The sequence below is a fragment of the Octopus bimaculoides genome, chromosome 4 (genome assembly GCF_046866305.1).
Source record: "Octopus bimaculoides isolate indiv1 chromosome 4, ASM4686630v1, whole genome shotgun sequence".
Classification (NCBI taxonomy): Eukaryota; Metazoa; Mollusca; class Cephalopoda; order Octopoda; family Octopodidae; genus Octopus; species Octopus bimaculoides.
Window position 1 is genome coordinate 138,720,573 of NC_142931.1, and position 20,000 is coordinate 138,740,572.

General features: G+C 38.3%; 1 protein-coding gene across 1 annotated transcript in view; it reads right to left on the reverse strand.

Annotated features, from left to right (window-relative positions):
• The window catches only part of LOC106868227 (polyribonucleotide nucleotidyltransferase 1, mitochondrial), a 400,992-nt gene that overhangs the window by 345,541 nt on the left and 35,451 nt on the right, over nt 1–20,000 (reverse strand). The window contains exons 8-10 of the mRNA XM_089351556.1: nt 6,437–6,550; nt 4,206–4,392; nt 3,621–3,672 (exon numbers count right to left, since the gene is read on the reverse strand). Of these exons, the coding sequence (XP_089207682.1) occupies nt 3,621–3,672; nt 4,206–4,392; nt 6,437–6,550 (353 nt within the window). The remainder of the gene's footprint in view (nt 1–3,620; nt 3,673–4,205; nt 4,393–6,436; nt 6,551–20,000) is intronic.

Genomic DNA, 20,000 nt, shown 5'->3' on the forward strand with positions numbered 1-20,000 from the left:
GTGGGCATCACACCGACTGAACGAGCATCAAATGACATGTTGTCTTGAAACTTGCTGTCTTTTGCTGTCATGGGATAAAAGTGAACCATTTTTGCATCGTACTGTTACATGTAGTGAAAAATGGATTCTTTTCAACAAAAACAAGCATTCTGCATGGTGGTTGGATAGAGACAAAGTGCCAAAACACAATCCAAAAAAGAATATTCACCAAAAAATGCTAATGGTATATGTTTGGTGGTCCAGCGCTGGTGTCATCCACTACAGTTTCATGAGACCTGGTAAGTCAATTACAGTAGATGTATACATCAACCAGTTGGATAAAATGATGGGTGAACTTGCAATTAAACAACCGAGATTGGTGAATAGAGACAAGCCAGTTATCTTGCACGGCAATACTTGACCACATGTTGCACAAAGAACGCTACTCAAGTTACAGGAACTGAACTTGGAAGTACTCTGTTATCCATCATATTCACCAGACCTTGCACCAACTGACTGTCACATTTTCCAGGCATTAGACAACTTTTTGCAACGAAAAAACTTCAAATCTGAAGAAGATGCGAAAACAGCTTTTTGTGATTTCATCACCTCTTGCTCTCCAGAACTCTTTGCTGCCGGCATAAATAAGATACAGATAAAATGGCAAAACTGTGTTGATAATTTAGGTGCATACTTTGATTAACTGCATTGTTTTTTGCTGAGATGAAAGGCAAAGTCAACCTCAGCAAAATTTGAACTCAGAACGTAAAGACAGACAAAATACCGCTAAGCATTTCACCCAGCGTGCTAAGGTTTCTGCCAGCTGTCACCTTTTACAAATGCTAAGTATTGTTGCTTATTTTTACCTGAAAACTTCTCTTGTTTTTGCATCACTGGGAAGACAGAATCAATGGTACTTCCACCAGCCACAAAGCCAAACTGCATCTCATCTAGTTTAATTCTGTTCATAATTAATTGAAATATAACTCTTTGGTCCAGCTATTTGATACTCCTGCAAAAACCTCTTCCTCTCTCTCTCTCTCTCTCTCTCTCTCTCTCTCTCTCTCAAAGGCATCTCCTTTACCTTTGTAACAATTAACTATAAATGCTGCTATACTCATCACTGAGTATGGCACTTACCTTTACAAACTAGACAGGTATCTGCATGCATTCTACTCCGTCAGAGATTTTAAGCATCTCAGCAGTAAAATACATATACAGATATATGTACATGCATATGTATAATATTTATATACATAATATATATATATATATATATATATATACATATATATATATATATATATATATATATATACATACATACATACATACATACATACATACATACATACATACATACAGTATACACATGCACACATAATATATGCACATACATATAAACATACATATACACACATACAAACATATGTATACACACATACAAACATGTATACACACATACAAACATACATATACATACATACAAACATATATATATATATATATATATACATACATACAAACATATGTATACACGTACAAACATATGTATACACACATACTCATAGAAATACATCATCACCATCATTTTAACGTCTATTTTTCCATGTTCACATGCTTATATATATACACACACACACTTCTACAAATACACACGCACACAAAAGTGAAACCACTTTCGATATATTGCAATAGCAATATTAATAACAACAACAACAACAGCAACAACAATGATCTAAAACTACAAACTAGTAGAGACGATATGATTAACAGCAGCTCGAAATAACGTGATTAATAATAAGATTAACAGTATGAAATCATACGATTAACAGTATGATATAACATGATTACAAAATATCTTGAGACAGAAAGAATGAAAGATGAAGAAAAACATAATAAAAACAAAAACAGATGTAAGAAGCAAAACGCTTCTTAAAGTGAGAATAATAAACAAGAAATACTCTGACTTGAGATTCCTGTTAGTTCAGAAGTACCGATATGGTTGGCAAATAAAAACATCAAAATTTCTTATTTGCAAACACACAAAAAAAAAAAAAAATTGTTTTTTTTTCTTTTTTTGTGTGTGTTTTTTTTTTGTCGTAGAGTTTATTATTTATTGCTTTCGTATTATTTCTTTAAAATATTTGGCATTGTTTACGAATACACCAATACAAACATTATCAGGTGTAAGAAGGTGGGGGAGAGAGAGAGAGAGAGAGAGAGAAAAATGTGGGTGGGGGGAATTAAATTTCAGAGCAAAAAAAAAATAAACAAATAATATAAATGAAATAGATAAATAAATAAATAAATGGATTTTGATCAGAATTTTGGATCATGAGTTGTCAGTAGTTCAATCACCTGGACTATTAAGTTCTTTGAATTAGCATGCAAGTGGCCGAATATTCCACAGAGACATATGCCCTAAACATAATCCTCAAGTTAATTCAACATGACAGGGTGGCAAGATCAGACCTCTGAATTACAGATACAATCCAGCCAATGGGCTTCTTCTTCTTCTTCTTCTTCTTCTTCTTCTACTACTACAACACCATCATCATCATCGTCATCATCATCATTTTAACGTCCACTTTTCCATGCTTTGTCAAGGCAGATTTTCTATGGCCAGATACCCTTCCCGTTATCAACCCTCGCCTTTTTCCAAGCAAGGTAATGCTGTGACCTCAATGAGTGCAAATAAGATTTGTTAGTGAATAACTGACACAAAGTGCAAGAGAGCGGGAAGAAGCTGAATCGGCTGCCGTCGACCGGACGGCGGCGGCTGTCGTCCGCATGTACGTGTCCACGGCAGCAGAAACGTGTAAAGAACGAGTTCACCAAGCAAAAACGGTTTGCGATTCGACTACCGCACACCAAGCCACTGCAGAAGGACGGGCGCCGGTGCAGGTCGAAGCAAAAGGGGCCGGTTTCTGGCTGCCACAGCAGCAACACGGACGGGAGATGACGCGCAAAGTGCAGCGAAAGGCGGGGGCTGCTGCTTTTTTTTTCCACGCCTCTGCTGACGCCGCCCAATTAGTTTACCCCCCTCTCTCTCTAACTCTCTCCTTCCTTGTCCTACTGAGGTAGCCAAGTATCACTTTGATAGTAAAAGGGCTCCTTCTGTCTCTTTATCGTATTCTGATCTCTTGGTTCCACTCCTTCTCTCAGTTGAGGGGTCCTTGTCTTGCGAGCTCGTGGGTGTTAGTGTCATGTAAAAAGCACCTGTGTTGGTACCATGTAAACAGTACCCCCGCTGGTGCTACAGAAAAAGTACTGGTACTGGGTCCCACGTATAAAACACCCATGCTGGAGTCACATATAAACCACTGGTGCTGGTGCCAAATGAAAAGCAACTTATACACTCTGTGAAGTGGTTGGCATTAGGAAGGGCACCCAACCATAGAAACCATGCCAAAACAGATGACTGGAGCCTGTTGCAACCCATGGAAAGCAGACAGCAAATGATGAAAATGATGATGATGTTGTTGTTGTCGTCATTGTCATCTGACTAACAATTTGTTGTAACCGACCTTGAGTATTCAAACAGCTGTATTACTGTCTTTCCATAGATCAGCTTCAACTATGCTGAGCAAAACAACTTATTTTTGTAGTAAAGAGAGAAAAAACTAGTACAAACTTACTTTGTCATGCCTGGGATCTTGAAAAACTTCTTTAATCCGTAGGTTAGACATACTGAAATAGAAGAAAACTAAGCTATATATATCTTTTAACTGATGTGCAAAACATTCCTAGTGTGCGCTTTGTGAATACAGTCTGGTATCTTGTCACCACCAGTGGAGGTGCAATGGCCCAGTCAAAGGATTGCGATTTCGATTCCCAAATCAGGCGTTGTGAGTATTTATTGAGCGAAAACACCTAAAGCTCCACGAGGCTCCAGTACACACACACACACACACACACACACAACTGGCTTCTTTCAGTTTCCTTCCACCAAACCCATTCGTGAGGCTTTGGTTGGTCTGGGACTATAGTAGAAGACATGTGCCCAAAATGCCATGCAGTGGGACTGAACCCAAGACCACACGGTTGGGAAGCAAGCTTCTTAACCACACAGCCATACCTAACAAATACCTAAATGATGTAACATAGATTGCGAAGAGTGTCAAGGGGGAAATAATATATGATGTCGATAAAGAATCAAAACAATGATAGATACACACACACAAACATCTTGTAATAGAAATAGATAGGTGGAAGATAAATACCTTTTGATGGCCTCTAAAATATCCTCTTCTAATGCTGATGGTGGAGTAAATTGCCTCTTCTCACACCCATGGTGCTTCTGTAAATCTTTAATAGCTTGGATAATAAGCTGGGTTTCTTTCACACCCTGTTTTATGGCACGCATAAAATCCTGTTGCAGAATATTGTCAGAACTTGATTCCAGCATCACTGAAAGAATGAAAAAGAAAAATTATCTATATAAGAAAAATATTCTTAGAATTTGAAAATTTTTACATTTATGAAAAACATAAAAATGAAAGGCAAAAAATGTATTTTTACAAAAATTTTCAATAGCTAAGATTATATTATGTAGTTGTTAATATTTAGCCTTTGTCACTATGATCATACAGACCAGGATAAAACAAAAGGTACCAGCCATAACCAACCGGTCTTTTGGCCTGGTACTGCATAGGGGCATTATTATTATTATCATTATTATTGTTCAGTAGTTTTATTTTTATAACGTGCTTTCACTTCACTACCGAGCGCAGCTCTGTGCGCCTTGGGTATGTGCTGTGGTTTGCTGTGATGCTCTTATGTTTACTGTATTGAAAGTGTTTTGCGTAGAATGTGTGCAGTACCCAGTAGTGCAATTTTCTGTATGTTATATATATTTGTAAGTCTTGGTGTTTTTGTTATGTATTTGTCTGAATATGTTTTTATTATACCTAAGGCACCTACTATGATAGGAATTGTTTCTGTTTTTAGATTCCACATTCGAGTTACCTCTATTTCCAGGTCTTTGTATTTTGAAAGTTTTTCCATTTCTTTTAGGGAAACGTTGTCATCTGCTGGTATTGATACATCAATTAGAAAGCACTTTTTTTTTTCATGATCTTTGACAACTATATCTGGTCTATTATTAATATTATTGTTATTATTATTATTATTATTATTATTGTTATTGTTATTATTATTGTTGTTGTTGTTGTTGTTATTATTAAGGTGGGGAGCTGGTAGAATTGTTACTGCACCAGACAAAATGGTTAGCAGTATTTCATCCATCTTTATGTTCCTAGTTCAAATGCCACCAAGGTAGACTTTGTCATTCATCCTTTCTAGATCAATGAAATAAGTACCAGTTGAGCACTGGGGTCAATGAAATTGACTAGCCCCTGCCCCTAAAATTGCTGGCCTTGAGCCAAAATTTAAAACCCTTATTATTGTTGTAGTCAGTGGCAAACTGACCAGGTTGCCAGCTTGCCTGATGGCAAGTGGGCCCCTGCGCCATTAGAATCCATATATGGAGACCCATGTTAATATCTAAGGGGACCGTCCCCTCAAGTTTGAGAATTTTTTATTCATTCCTGGAAGAATGCATTAATTATGTCAGCCTGGCTGTGTTTGCAGATAGTTGAAAAGAATACTTTTAACGAAAAAAAAATTAAATGATAGCATTGCAGTTGTGGGTGGGCCCCCATGTAGTTGCTGGTAGGCCCCCTTGTAGTTGCGGGTGGGCCCCCTCGTAGTTGCAGGTTTTCCCCCTCGTAGTAGCGGGTTAGCCCCCTCGTAGTTGCTGGTGGGCCCCCTCGTAGTTGCTGGTGGGCCCCCTCGTAGTTGCTGGTGGGCCCCCTCGTAATTGCTGGTGGGCCCCCTCGTAGTTGCTGGTGGACTCCCTTGTAGTTGCGGGTGAACCCCCTCGTAGTTGCTGGTGGGCCCCCTCGTAGTTGCTGGTGGGCCCCCTCGTAGTTGCTGGTGGTCCCCCTCGTAGTTGCTGGTGGGCCCCCTCATAGTTGAGGGTGGACTCCCTTGTAGTTGCGAGTGGGCCCCCTCGTAGTAGCGGGTGGGCCCCCTCATAGTTGAGGGTGGACTCCCTCGTAGTAGCGGGTGGGCCCCCTTGTAGTTGCGGGTGGGACCCCTTAGTCTCTTGGCAGCCAATATTTTTAGACCCAGTCCACCGCTGGTTGTAGTTGTTGTCGTTAAGTCATATTAATCCCTGAAAACTGGATCTTTGGATTCATTTATGTTATTATATTCATGGAAAATAAACACTGTTCTTTCTTTTCATGAATCCTTTATCAGAGACGTAGCTCATAGGACAAAAAAAAAAACAGAGCTTCCGTTCATATGAAGAATATAAAGAATACATAACCAGTAAGAAATATCAACTGCTTCAATCTTTAAATAACGTAAGAAAAGTATGCCTTAGAGATATTTTGGAATGTGCAGAATCAACTGTTCATTGAGTAAACAAATGTTGTAAAATACTTACCAACTTTGTATTGATCTATACAGGCTACTATCAGATTAAGAGTACTTTCAGAAATTTGTCGTCTGGTGGGGTTGATAGTAACTTCATCATTTACTAACCCGACACGAACAGCACCTGAAAAATAAAATGGTAAAAAAGATATTCTGATTACGAAAGACAATCAGATAGATATCCAAAAAAAACCACTAAGGTAAGTATTCATTAAAATATTATTAAATGGTGGAATTGTTGAAAGAACAGTTATAGAAACGAAGCATAGAGGTTGCCTAGAGCATTAGCGAAAAGAAAAAATTTCTCAAGAGAATTGCCTAAAAATACTGAATAAAAAATAATTGTTTTGCTTTACTAAATTACCTCAAACAAATTACCTAAATGAATAATTCCAAGAAATTGTTTAAAAACAGAATCTGATGATCTACCAAAAACATTTATTCAAATAAATTCTCCACAGAATTATCCTTCAAAGAAAAAGAAATTTTGCAGAAGAATTTATAGATTCCTTGTAGAACACCTCAAGGCATAGACATGGGTCTACACCATTTTCTATTCTATTAATAGAAAACAGACTGCAAACTTTACTTATTGGGAACATCATTTGCTCAAAGGCATTTGGAACCAGTGTGTGTGTGTGTGTGTGTGTGTGTGTGTCGATGCTACAGAGGCAGTAAGAGATAAGCTTTCAGTGAGTAAAACCAGCATTAAGGGCCCAGTTCTTGCAACAAGTTTCTTTTAGTTTATTTATATACTCCCTAAGGAAATCATCATCATCATCATCATCGTTTAACGTCCACCTTCCATGCTAGCATGGGTTGGACGATTTGACTGAGGACTGGCGAACTGGATGGCTGCACTAGGCTCCAATCTGAAGAGCATCCAGTCAAAGAAAAAACTACACCTCGATGAATTCCACCTAACCCATGCAGGCATGGAAAAGATGGACGTTAAAAATGATGATGATGATGATGATGATGATGATGATGATGATTATAATGGATTGTGCAATTTATTGTGCAAAGGAACAAGGGAATAACTAACTATGGAAATAAGAAAGGGTAGCTGAAAAGAAAGATGTCCAGACATAGAATAATGCCATAACAAAAATTTAACCGTTCCGATGCGAGTAAGGGAAAAGCAGGCATAAAAACAACAACAAGAACAGCAACAACAATGCCACCATTGAAGACAATAATGACGGCTTTAAACAAAAGAAGATTTAGCTAACTGATTAACTAAATTCAATTTGGAAATATCAGATTTTTTTCACCTTGTTCGCTGACAACATTTGTTTTGTTACTATTGGTTCTTTCTTTTGGAAATGAAGAATGCCACAGACATAGAAATGCCATTTTCTGCGTCTGAGGTAATTGTCTTCATAGCCATTCTTTTCCAAGAAGACCAAGTGTCTCGACCATTTGTGAATTATTCACTCTTAATGCTAAATCAACTTACTGCAATTTATTAATTTATCTTCTTTTTTTTTTGTCTCCTATGATCTTTTATTATTCATTACATTCGTTCAATGCAACTATTCATGCACACACATTGTATGTGTGTATGTGCATTTTTTTACACACACACACACACACACACACATCCATTTAGTGCAGAGTAGCAAGTGACTAACTTGAGCAATATATATATAAACAGGGTGCGGTGAATATACTGTCATCTAAATTACGCAAAAATGAAAGTAACACTGACATCTCATTTTAACAGATTTATTTACCGAAATTACATAAAAATATCTTGAAATACTAAAGAGTAAATTTTTTTTAATAACATCATCGTTGGCTTCAACTACAGCTTCCAAATGACTTCAGAATCTTCTGCAACTCTTCTGGACGGTTTCCTTGTTTAAGTTGGTGAATGCTGCCATAATCCTTGCCTTCAGTTCATCTTTGGTGTTACAAGGAGTTTTATTGGTCTCTCGCTCAACTGCGCCCCACACATAATAATCAAGGGGGTTGAAGTCTGGAGAGTAAGGTGGCCAGATGTTATGGGTGACGTGGTTGTAGAAATTGTCTCACAGCCATGATTGGGTTCTCCTGCTTGTGTGGCATGATGGTATTTACATTCTAAGTTCAAATTCCGCCGAGGTCGACTTTGCCTTTCATCCTTTTGGGGTCAATTAAATAAGTACCAGTTATGCACTGGGATCAATATAATCGACTTAATCTGTTTGTCTGTCCTTGTTTGTCCCCTCTGTGTGTAGCCCCTTGTGGGCAGTAAAGAAATAAGAAATTGTTTGACAGCCATGACAGGGTCCTCTTGCTTGTACGGCATGGTGCAGAGTCCTGTTGCCAGACATAGGGTCTTCCAGCAGCTACCTTCTTGACCCAGGGCAGCACTATCTCCTCCAGGCACTTGATGCAGGCGTCTGTATTGAGTCTGAGTCTGTGTGGGAAGATGAATGGCGGCATAACATCACCATCATTAGTGATCACTCCAAACACCATGGCGTTGACTGGACGTTTGATTTTTATTACTCTTAGTATATGCCCAAAAGATTCTTGTACAAGAATAGGTGCAAGTGCTAATATTTATAAAACATGTGACATATTAATAAAAATCTGTAAATATACAACCATCCAGATATCTGAGTACCTTATTATTTTTTCTAATATATAATTCTTGTACATCACCTCCAAACCTTCTAATATACACACACACACACACACACACATGCACATACATGCACATATCAAACCATATATATATATATATATATATATATATATATATATACATACATACATACATACATACATACATACATATACACATGTACATATCAAACCATATACACACATACACACACATCACAGGCATGTGAACATGTGGGGGAAAGAGAGGCATATGAACATGTGGGGGAAAGAGAGGGTAAGGAAAGATGTGTGAATAATTTCAACACTGCATAACTGTAGAATGACCACTGAAGCCTTTCTTGAATGATGAAGCATCAATCTTTAATGTGCTTTCACCAACTTTTCGTGACCATGTATCAACAAATGCGTGTGTTTGTGTTTGGAGTGTGTAAATTAGAATAAACTCGTTTAAAAACAATATTTCTTTCTTAGAATTTCCCTGCCTACAAAACAACGACAGCACCAATGAACAATGCCATACAACATAGGCTGTAGTACTTAATACATCTTGTTTTGGTAAGTTAAGTAGTAAATCTGTCACAAAACAACAACGAACAACATAAGACTAAAATACAATGGTAGATGTCACGTAAATATTATACAGGAAATATAACATGGAACAGGCAGCAACAGCTCTGTAGGGAAGGAAAGATATCTTGGCACAATAAAACACTGGAAATCATAAGAAGAAACACATAATTCTACCTGCCATAATTTGCTTCCAAGAGGCAAAGTAGCTGAGTTCCTTTCGAGCAGGCCTCACAGAGGCAAGGTGGCAGAGTTTCTTTGGATCACTGGGTCTCATGGAGGCAAGGTAACTAAGTTTCTTTCAAGTATTGGGCTTCATAGAGGCAAAGTAGTTGAGTTCCTTTTGAGTGTTGGGCCTCCAGGAGGCGACGTGGCTGAGTTCCTTTTGAGCATGCCTCAGGGAGGCGACGTGGCTGAGTTCCTTTCGAGTATTGGGCCTCACAGAGGCAAGATGGCTGAGTTCCATTCGAGCATGCCCTATAGAGACAAGGTGGCTGAGTTTCTTTCAAGCGTTGGGCCTCATGGAGGCAAAATAGCTGAGTTCCTTTCGAGTGATGGACTTCATGGAGGCATAGTGACTGAGTTCCTTTTGAGTGTTTGGCTTCACAGAGGCAAGATGGCTGAGTTGGGCCTCATGGAGGCAAAGTGGCTGATTTCCTTTCAAGCAGGCCTCAGAGGCAAGGTGGCTGAATTCCTTTCAAGTGGGCCTCATGGAGGCGAGGTGGCTGAGTTTTTTTCAAGCATTGGGTCTCACAGAGGCAAAGTGGCCGAGTTCCTTTGAAGTGTTGGGCCTCACGGAGGCAATGACCAAGACCTTTGGCATTATGTCATGCTTGAGAAGAAGACCCATCAAGCAGAGCAAAATTGCAGTTATGACAGATACTGGTGTCACACAAATGGCACCCATACCAGAGGCATGTAAAGGTACCTATCACACTCTTGGAGTGGTTGATGTTAGAAAGGTCACCCAGCCATAGAAAAGCATCCCAAATCAGACTGGAGCCTGGCACAGCCTTCCATAACAGCATGGACAACAGACGTTAAATGAGGTCTGTTTTGGCATGGTTTTTACAGCTGGATGACCTTCCTAATGCCAACCACTTTACAGAGCGGCCTCGGTGCTTTTTACATAGCATTGTGTCTGTGTGTGTGTGAAACATGTTTCCATATCCGTCACAAATGTCTTGGTGTTTTTCATTTGTGTTAAATAATACTGGGTCAAACATGTCTTCCTTCCAATGTCTTCCAATTAAGCCACCAAAGTAAAAAAAAAAAAAAAAAAACCAAGGCAGACGCACATCAAACGCAGTCTTATTTCTTTGCCTTTATTCCTTAATTTCATTACTATCGATTAATAATCTGACTTGTACGTAGCTTTGTAAAAATCACAAAGCAACCGACTTCTCAGATGCTTTCATTTTATTAATGAAACAAACCCGAAGAGAACACAGAGTTTTTGAAAATAAGTGTAAGCGACATGTGGAGAAAGCAATCACTAATGAAATATGAGCTGTAGTTAGGCTAAGTTTCATACATAAAGCAATTTATCTTTTCAAATATTAATATGGTCATGTCCAGTACAAACTGTAATAATGAAATTGTAGGGTTTCTTTTTTTATTATTTATACATTGATTTATTTATTTTTACTGATTTTAACTTTCAAAGATTATATTCCTGTTCTTTCAAGTAGGGGAACAAAAATTTTTCAGTGAAAATATGTGATGTGTGATAAGCCCCCTATGCAGAGGAGATTATTTAAGCATGGAGATATCTACAGATCTTACTTAAAGATGACATACATACAAACAGTAATATCACTAACAGGGAGACCAGAGAAGACTTATTAGAGTTTGACTTCTGATATATCAATCATGCAAAAAAAATGCATATAGAGTTATGGCTGAGTTTCTTGAAGATGATGACGATGACGACGATGATGATGAAAATGGTGGTGATGATGATGATGATGATGATACTGACAACGATGATGATGATGATGATGATGATGATGATGATGGCAATAGGGATTGCAATGATGAGAATGGTGATGATGGTGATGATGATGAAAATGATGATGACGATGACGACGACAATGATGAAAATGATGATGATGATGATGGTGATGATGATGCTGACAACAATGGTGATGATGGTAATGATGATGATGATGATGATGATGATGGCAATAGGGATTGCAATGATGATGATGAGAATGGTGATGATGGTGATGATGATGATGAATGAAGAGCAGTAAGCAAGAAGAGGAACACTGATGATAGTGATGCTGATAATAGGGAGGACAAGGCATGATGATGATGATGATGATGATGACGATGCTAAATGGGAGGCAGAAGATACGTAATGATGATAATTATCCTGATGTAACAGCAGGCAGGAGGCAACAATGATTACCATGTTGCCATTTTGTTCACTTCCTTGTTGTAGAAGATGCTAGCATTGTCTATATAATCGGTCATCACTGTCACTGCTGTTTAACTCCAGGCCATCTCTGATTCAGCAAACTAATGATCAAATGTGTTTCAACCATGACCATCCCACCTTTTTTATATACATCCAAGGACAACATTATCCAAAATGTCTTTCGATATTTTTGAAAGATGGTAGACTACAACGAGGGAAATTTGGCTGCTATTTCTAGCAAGTCAGATGACCATGTAGAGACCCATTCATTATTTCCATTTGTATATTCTTACCACTGTTGTTGTTGTTGTTGCTGTTGCTGGTCTGGCTTTTTCCTCTCTGTGGAAGAAACTCTCAACAGAGCTGAACAGCAACAGATCTTCAGAAAAGAAACCCACCTCAACCAAGTATTTGGGCCCTTAACTTCTTACACTCTAAAAACTGGGGCAGGCTGCACCCAGATCATGACTCCAGGGTGCCCTTCTTTTGACAGCATTTAGCCACTTGGTTATTGGAGACTTGCATACATTTAACCCTTTAGCCTTCGGATTATTCTGTTAAATCTAATGCTTATTTATTCATATTCATCATCATCATCATCATCGTTTAACGTCCACTTTCCATGCTAACATGAGTTGGGCGATTTGACTGGGGACTGGTGAACCAGATGGCTATACCAGGCTCCAATCTGATTTGGCAGAGTTTCTACAGATGGATGCCCTTCCTAACACCAACCACTCCGAGAGTGTAGTGGGTGCTTTTACGTGCCACCGGTACGAAGGCCAGTCAGGCGGTCCTGGCAACAGCCACGCTCAAAATGGTGTATTTTACATGCCACCTGCACTGGCAATTGGATTAATCATGAATTATCTTGTAATTTCAAGAATTTGATGTGGTAGTTTATTTTTAGAATGACATTGTAGGGCAGGTGTGAGGGGCCAGATTTGGCCAATTTGCATATGAACCAGATAGAATATTTTGGCCAGATATAGTCAGTTTGAATGCTCAAGGGTGAAAACCACTTGGAGATTTCATCTAATTGTAATTCCTCCCCATTGATTCAGCTTCCAGGCTGTCTCTACTCTTCATCTCATTGCATAAAGTTGTTTCCCTTCTTGGTTCATAGTCTTACAAGCTACACAGCAAACCTCGCTGGTGCTGATGCCATTAAAAAGGGTACCCAGTACATGCGGTAAAGTAGTTGGCACTGGGAAGAGCGAGCACCCAGCCATAGAACCCATGCCAAAACAGACGCTGGAGGAACATGATGCAGACCCCAAGCCCATCAGAGACTGTTAAACCATCCAACCCATGCCGGCATAGAACGTGAACACGAAAAGGTGATGATGATGATGATGATGTTTTTAATGTGTTTGTGGTGGTGGTGGTGATGTTTTTTAATGTTTCTGTAGTTATTACTGCTGTTGTGCTGTCATCTCCATTGGTAATGGTGTGGTTGTAAAAATCTACAAATTCTTGACTCCACTTTTTTTATTTTATTCTAACCTTCCATATTTTTATTTCAAAACAGAAAATCTAAATTTTAAGAAAAAAAAAAAAATATATATATATATATATATATATATATATATATATGTATGTTTCTTCATTTTTTTCTTTTCTCCTTTCTTAAAGGTTTATTTATTTACAGTTTTCACACACAGACATAAATCAAAACTTGGTTTTCTACATACATTCCTATATTTTAACATTGCCATCACCTCTCTCCCCACTACTCACACACACACACACACACACACACACACATACACACACACACACACACACACACATACACACACACACACACACACACGTGCATACATACAGATAATGCATATACATACACACGCTGGCAATTACATACAGATTCGCACAATGCATAATCTTCCAGAATACATGTATACAGATACACGGCATAAATAAACATACATATAAACAAAAACATCATAAGAAATATATTAATACCAATTGATACATAAACACATAACGAATATTAATATACATGAATACACACACACACACACACACACACACACACACACACATATCAAGTAATACACATACTGACAAAGTTGAATGCTTTAAAAGTTGAATGCTTTAAAACATACTCCTCGAAACACGTAATACATATATACATACAAATGCATACACAATACACACACACACACACACACACTATACAGAAGTATAAGACTCGCTTGTACATAAACATATAATATATATTAACACATATAAACACACACACACACAAACCACATACTCACATACATTGACAAGCTTAAAAGTACAATACATTGACATACACTTCCAGCTACAGAATATATACACGCATATAAATACAGAGATAAAGACACACTCATACATAAACATATTCGGGGCATTAGCATATATACACACAAATACATACTCACATTATTATCATCACCATCATTATTATTACCATTATTGTGCACACACACACACACATATAGCTCTACACGTAGAAATACATAAATCACATATAAATATATACTGATAAATGGCTAGTTGCTTATCGAGATTATAGATAGGTCAGCATTTTTATAAAGCTCAACTAACGGTCAGAAACAAAAAAAAAAAGAAAAAGTTTGTGATAAGACAGCAGAAAAATGTTTTAATATTCATTCAGTCTTTGCCAGAAGTTGTTGAAATCAGCAATGATTTCAAATATACATCTATCTATTGTAGAAATAAAGATGAAAGCAAGCATCAATAATGGGAAGCTGTGTTCAATTTATTTGGCTGTTCTGCGAGACCTACCAAGAATTTAACAGATTCATAAGCAATAACGGGAAATATTGTATGCAGTCTGAGGCAAGATACAGTTTCTGTGTCTAGGTTCTTGGTGTGTTGGTGACATAAAGCGGTGGGGTGGGCAGGGATATGAAGGAAAGAATGGAGAGAAATGGACAGAGAAGCGGAGGGAGTGAGTATTAAAGGGAGGGTGGAAGAAGAGGAATAAAAATGTAAGTAATAAGGCAAGAAACAAACAAAGAGAATCGGTGAAGGAAAGAAAGGAAAATGTGACCGAAAGAGTATAAGATACTACTACGGCCACTCCGTTGGTTACGACGACGAGGGTTCCAGTTGATCCAATCAATGGAACAGCCTGCTCGTGAAATTAACGTGTAAGTGGCTGAGCACTCCACAGACATGTGTGACCTTAACGTAGTTCTCGGGGGAGATTCAGCGTGACACAGAGTGTGACAAGGCTGGCCCTTTCAATTACAGGCACAACAGAAACAGGGAGTAAGAGTGAGAGAAAGTTGTGGTGAAAGAGTACAGAAGGGTTCGTCACCATCCCCTGCCAGAGCCTCATGGAGCTTTAGGTGTTTTCGCTCAATAAACACTCACAACGCCCGGTCTAGGAATCGAAACCACGATCCTACGACCGCTAGGCCATTGCGTCTCCACTATAAGATATAAAGGAAAAGAAAATTCTGCCAGGTTGCAGACTTGTTTGGCACATATATTAACATGAAATTTGGATGGAAAGTTTAAATTATATTACTTTAAAATTGCAAGCTTGTATCACTGAACCAAAAGTGGTCTCAGGTGTGTTGGTATCAAAAGGGTTAATTGTGACAAAGTTATTTTATTAAATTCTTCATTATTTTCAAAATTAATAGAAGCAAAGGCACTATATTTCAACAGAAATTATCATCATCATTGTCGTCGTCATTTAATGTCCACTTTCCAAGCTGGTATGGGTTGGATGGTTTGACTGAGGGTTGGCGACCCAGAAGGCTGCACCAGGATCCAATTTGATCTGGCAATGTTTCTACAGATGGATGCCCTTACTAATGCCAACCACTCCGAGAGTGTAGTGGGCATGCTTTTTATGTGCCACCAGCATGGGAGCCAGTCAGGTGGCACTGGCATCAACCACGCTCAAATGGTGCTTTTTACGTGCCACCAGTATGGGGGCCAGTCAGGAGGTACTGGCATTGGTCATGCACAAATGACGCTTTTTTTACGTGCGACTGGCACAGGAGCCAGTCAGGCAGCACTGGCATCAACCATGCTTGAATGGTGCTTTTTATGTGCCACCAGCACAGGTGCCAGTCAGGTGGCACTGGCATCAGTCACACTCAAATGGTGCTTTTTACATGTCACTAGCACAGGTTCCATTCAGGCAGCACTGGCATGAGCCACGGTTCAATAGTTCTTCACAATGGACCAGTTATGTGACACTGGCATTGGCCATGGCTATGATCTCACTTGGCTTGCCAGGTTTTCTCAAGCACAGCACATCTCTAAAGGTCTTAGTTGCTTGTTATTGCTTCTGTGAAACCCAACGTTTGAAGGTTATGCTTCATCACCTCATCTCGTGTCTTCCTGGCTCTATTTCTTCCACAGGTTCCCTCCACTGTTAGTGGTGTGACACTTTTTCACACAACTGTCCTCATCCATACACAATACATGACCATACCAGTGCAGTCATCCCTCGTGCACACCACACCTGATGCTTCTTATGTCCAACTTTTCTCCCAACGCACTTATACTGTTGTGCATGCACACTGACATTACGCATTCAGTGGAGCACACTAGCTTCATTTCTTGCAAGCTTACGCATGTCCTCAGCAGTCACAGCCATGTTTCACTGCCATGTAGCATGGCTGTTCACACACAGGTATCATACAGTCTACCTTTTACTCTGAGCAAGAGACCCTTTGTTACCAACAGAGGTAGAAGCTCACTGAACTTTGCCCAGCCTATTCTTATTCTAGCAGCTATGCTCTTGGAGAATCTGCCTCCACTACTGACTTGGTCACCTAGGTAATGGAAGCTATCAACTACTTCTACTTTTTTACCCCCTGGCATGTGATGGACCCTGTTTTCTGTACATCTTCGGTGCTTATTGCATCTGTGCATCTGCCACACACGAAAGTATTAAAAAGAAAAAAGACTAGGGTGAGTTTCCAGAGATGTACTTTTGAGAATAGGGTCAAAAGTTCAAACCATATTATACACAAGGTGTAGTTACACCTAACCAAAGTAGATTACTTCTAGACAAAAAAAAAACATCATTTTACATTTCATTTTTAATAATCATCAAGAGAAAAAAATACTAGATTCAAGACAATATGAAGCTAAAGCTATTTAGTAAACATGTCACAGACACCTGTCAGCATTTAGATATTAAAAAAATTTACCAATTAAAAATGTCTGAACATTAAGAAGTACAAGACGAACATATGGAAAATATAATGGAAACAACTGCTTATAACAAGAGATATTGTAATCAAGCAGTTATTATATATATTTTAGGAAAGGTGGTGAGCTGGCAGAAACGTTAGCACGCCGGGCGAAATGCTTAGCGATATTTCATCTGCCGCTACGTTCTGAGTTCAAATTCCGCCAAGGTCGACTTTGCCTTTCATCCTTTCAGGGTCGATAAAATAAGTACCAGTTGCATACTGGGGTCGATGTAATCAACTAGCCACCACACCACCCTTGAAATTGCTGACCCTGAGCCAAAATGTGAAATCTATATTATATATCTTAAGAAGGTGCTGAGTTGGCATGCCGAACAAAATGTTAAGCAGCAACCTGTAGATCACCAGATAAAATGTCTTGTGCTATATATTCCAACTCTCTGAATTCTGAGCTGAGATGAAGTTTGTTTTTCATCCTTTCATGGTCACTAAAACTACTTATCCATGACAACGGGTTGGAGAAACTGTAGAAAAATAAATCAAACTGGTTTTTTGCATTCTAAGTTCAAATCTCACCATGGCTTACTCAAGTGATAGACTTAATTCCTTACCTGGTTCAACACCACCACTTGGTACCTTGGGTACCTTTAAATGATTCCACTATTTACCCAGAATTCAGGCCAGGTCTCTGGTTTGAGTATTCCTCCACCCATCCCCATCACCCACTTCCCAACAGTCTCTGAGACCCTGTCTGGCAGTTGGTGAGTTATGATGACCAGGGTTCCAGTTGGTCTGACCAATGAAAGAACCTGCTCATGAAATGAACATACAAGTGGCTGAGTACTCCACAGACATGCATACCCTTAACATTGTTCTCGGGGAGATTTAGTGCAACACAGAACGTGACAAGGCTGGCCCTTTGAATTACAGGTACAACTTACTATCGCCAGCTGAGTGGACTGGGGTGACATGAAATAAAGTGTCTTGCTCAAGAATACAATGCACCACCGGAAATCGAACTCAGAACCTTAAGACCATGAGCCAAATACCCTAACCACTGAGCCATGTACCTTCCATCTCAACAAAAAGATAGAAAAAAAACAGGAAACTTATTAGATGTGATCACAGATTTCATGTTCTTTTTCCAATTTTGTTCCAATTGTTTTTTAATTTGGTATACCAATTTAGTTTTGTGAGCTAATAACGAAAATTAAATTCTTATTTTAAAATAATTTTTTATAAATTTTTAAAATCAATTAAAAAAAGTTAATAGCTTTTAAAGTTTACAAATTTTAGGTAATTTCAGCCAGCCAGAAGTCACTGTTATAAACATGACTGTAAATCTGTTTCCATAGAGACAAGCGAAACTGTAGTCTGTCTGGTTTTTATTGTAACAAGGACACTGTGTGTGCGCAACTGTAATGCTTTCACTACTGCAACGACCACCACCACAAACAAATTGTCTTTTTGTTTGCTTTCACTTTATTGCTTTCACTTTATTGCTACGGCGCAGCAAATGCCAGCTTCTGATTCCTGTTTTCTGATTGGCAGCATGTTGTGTCTTTGAGCAAGGCACTTTATTTCACTTTGAATCTCTGTAACATTTTCTGAAATTTTTCCTGGAATAAATAGAATCCCAAATTTGGATTCGGCATGAAATATTACATCAATATACCAAATCTGATGATTTTCAAATAATTGAATAATCTAAAAATTTCCAAAACTGTAACAGTAACCAAAAATATCCCAAAACATTATTATCATCAAGTCCTGGGGTCGATTTGTTCGACGAAAGGCGGTGCTCCAGCATGGCCGCAGTCAAATGACTGAAACAAATAAAAGAACAAAAGAATATGTTAAGATTTACATCTCGGTCTCTGAGCATTTCCTCACATCCACGACGTAGAAAATTAAAATTTTTTTGTCTTTATACAGAGTCTGATGAGCTCTCCACAAGGCTTTGGCTTTTGGGATACAAAACCTTTGGTAACTTTATGTCCAACGTTTAAATTTTTGTTGTAATATACATATATTAGAAAATCGATTAAGCTTGTTCATCATTTTTTCAGTCTGCAGAGAAAGGGCTAAAATTTGCCCTGTTTATAATTATACTATATGTTACATTTCGAAACGCGGAGTAGATGAAACAGGGACAACTGACGAAGGGGTATACTCTTTATGTTGCATGTTTCGTTTCTATGTTTTTGTTTTTATGCTTTCGTTTCTCATTGTGTTCAACGTTTTTTTCATGTCCTGTACCCATATATGCATGTATGTATACATATATATGTAGGTATGTACATATATGCATGGATCATCATCGTCGTTTAACGTCCGCTTTCCATGATAGCATGGGTTAGACGATTTGACTGAGGACTGGTGGACCAGGAGGCGACACTAGGCTCCAATCTGATTTGGCAGAGTTTCTACAGCTGGATGCCCTTCCTAACACCACCCACTCCAAGAGTGTAGTGGGTGCTTTTACGTGCCACCATGTAAATATGCATATATTTATACATTATTTATATTATTATATATATATATATATATATATATATATATATATATATATATATATATATATATATATAATATTATTAGGGATAAAAATCCAAATTTACAGGTAAAAACTCAATTAAATTCAATTTATTAAAAATTAAAATTAAATTAAGTTTCACAGTATAAAACATAAATATATAGTTTTAGGGAAAAGAACCAAGGTTCATGAACTCATCAATGAAAATCCACTGTCACATATAGAGAAATTAATAAGTAAAATCACAATAAAT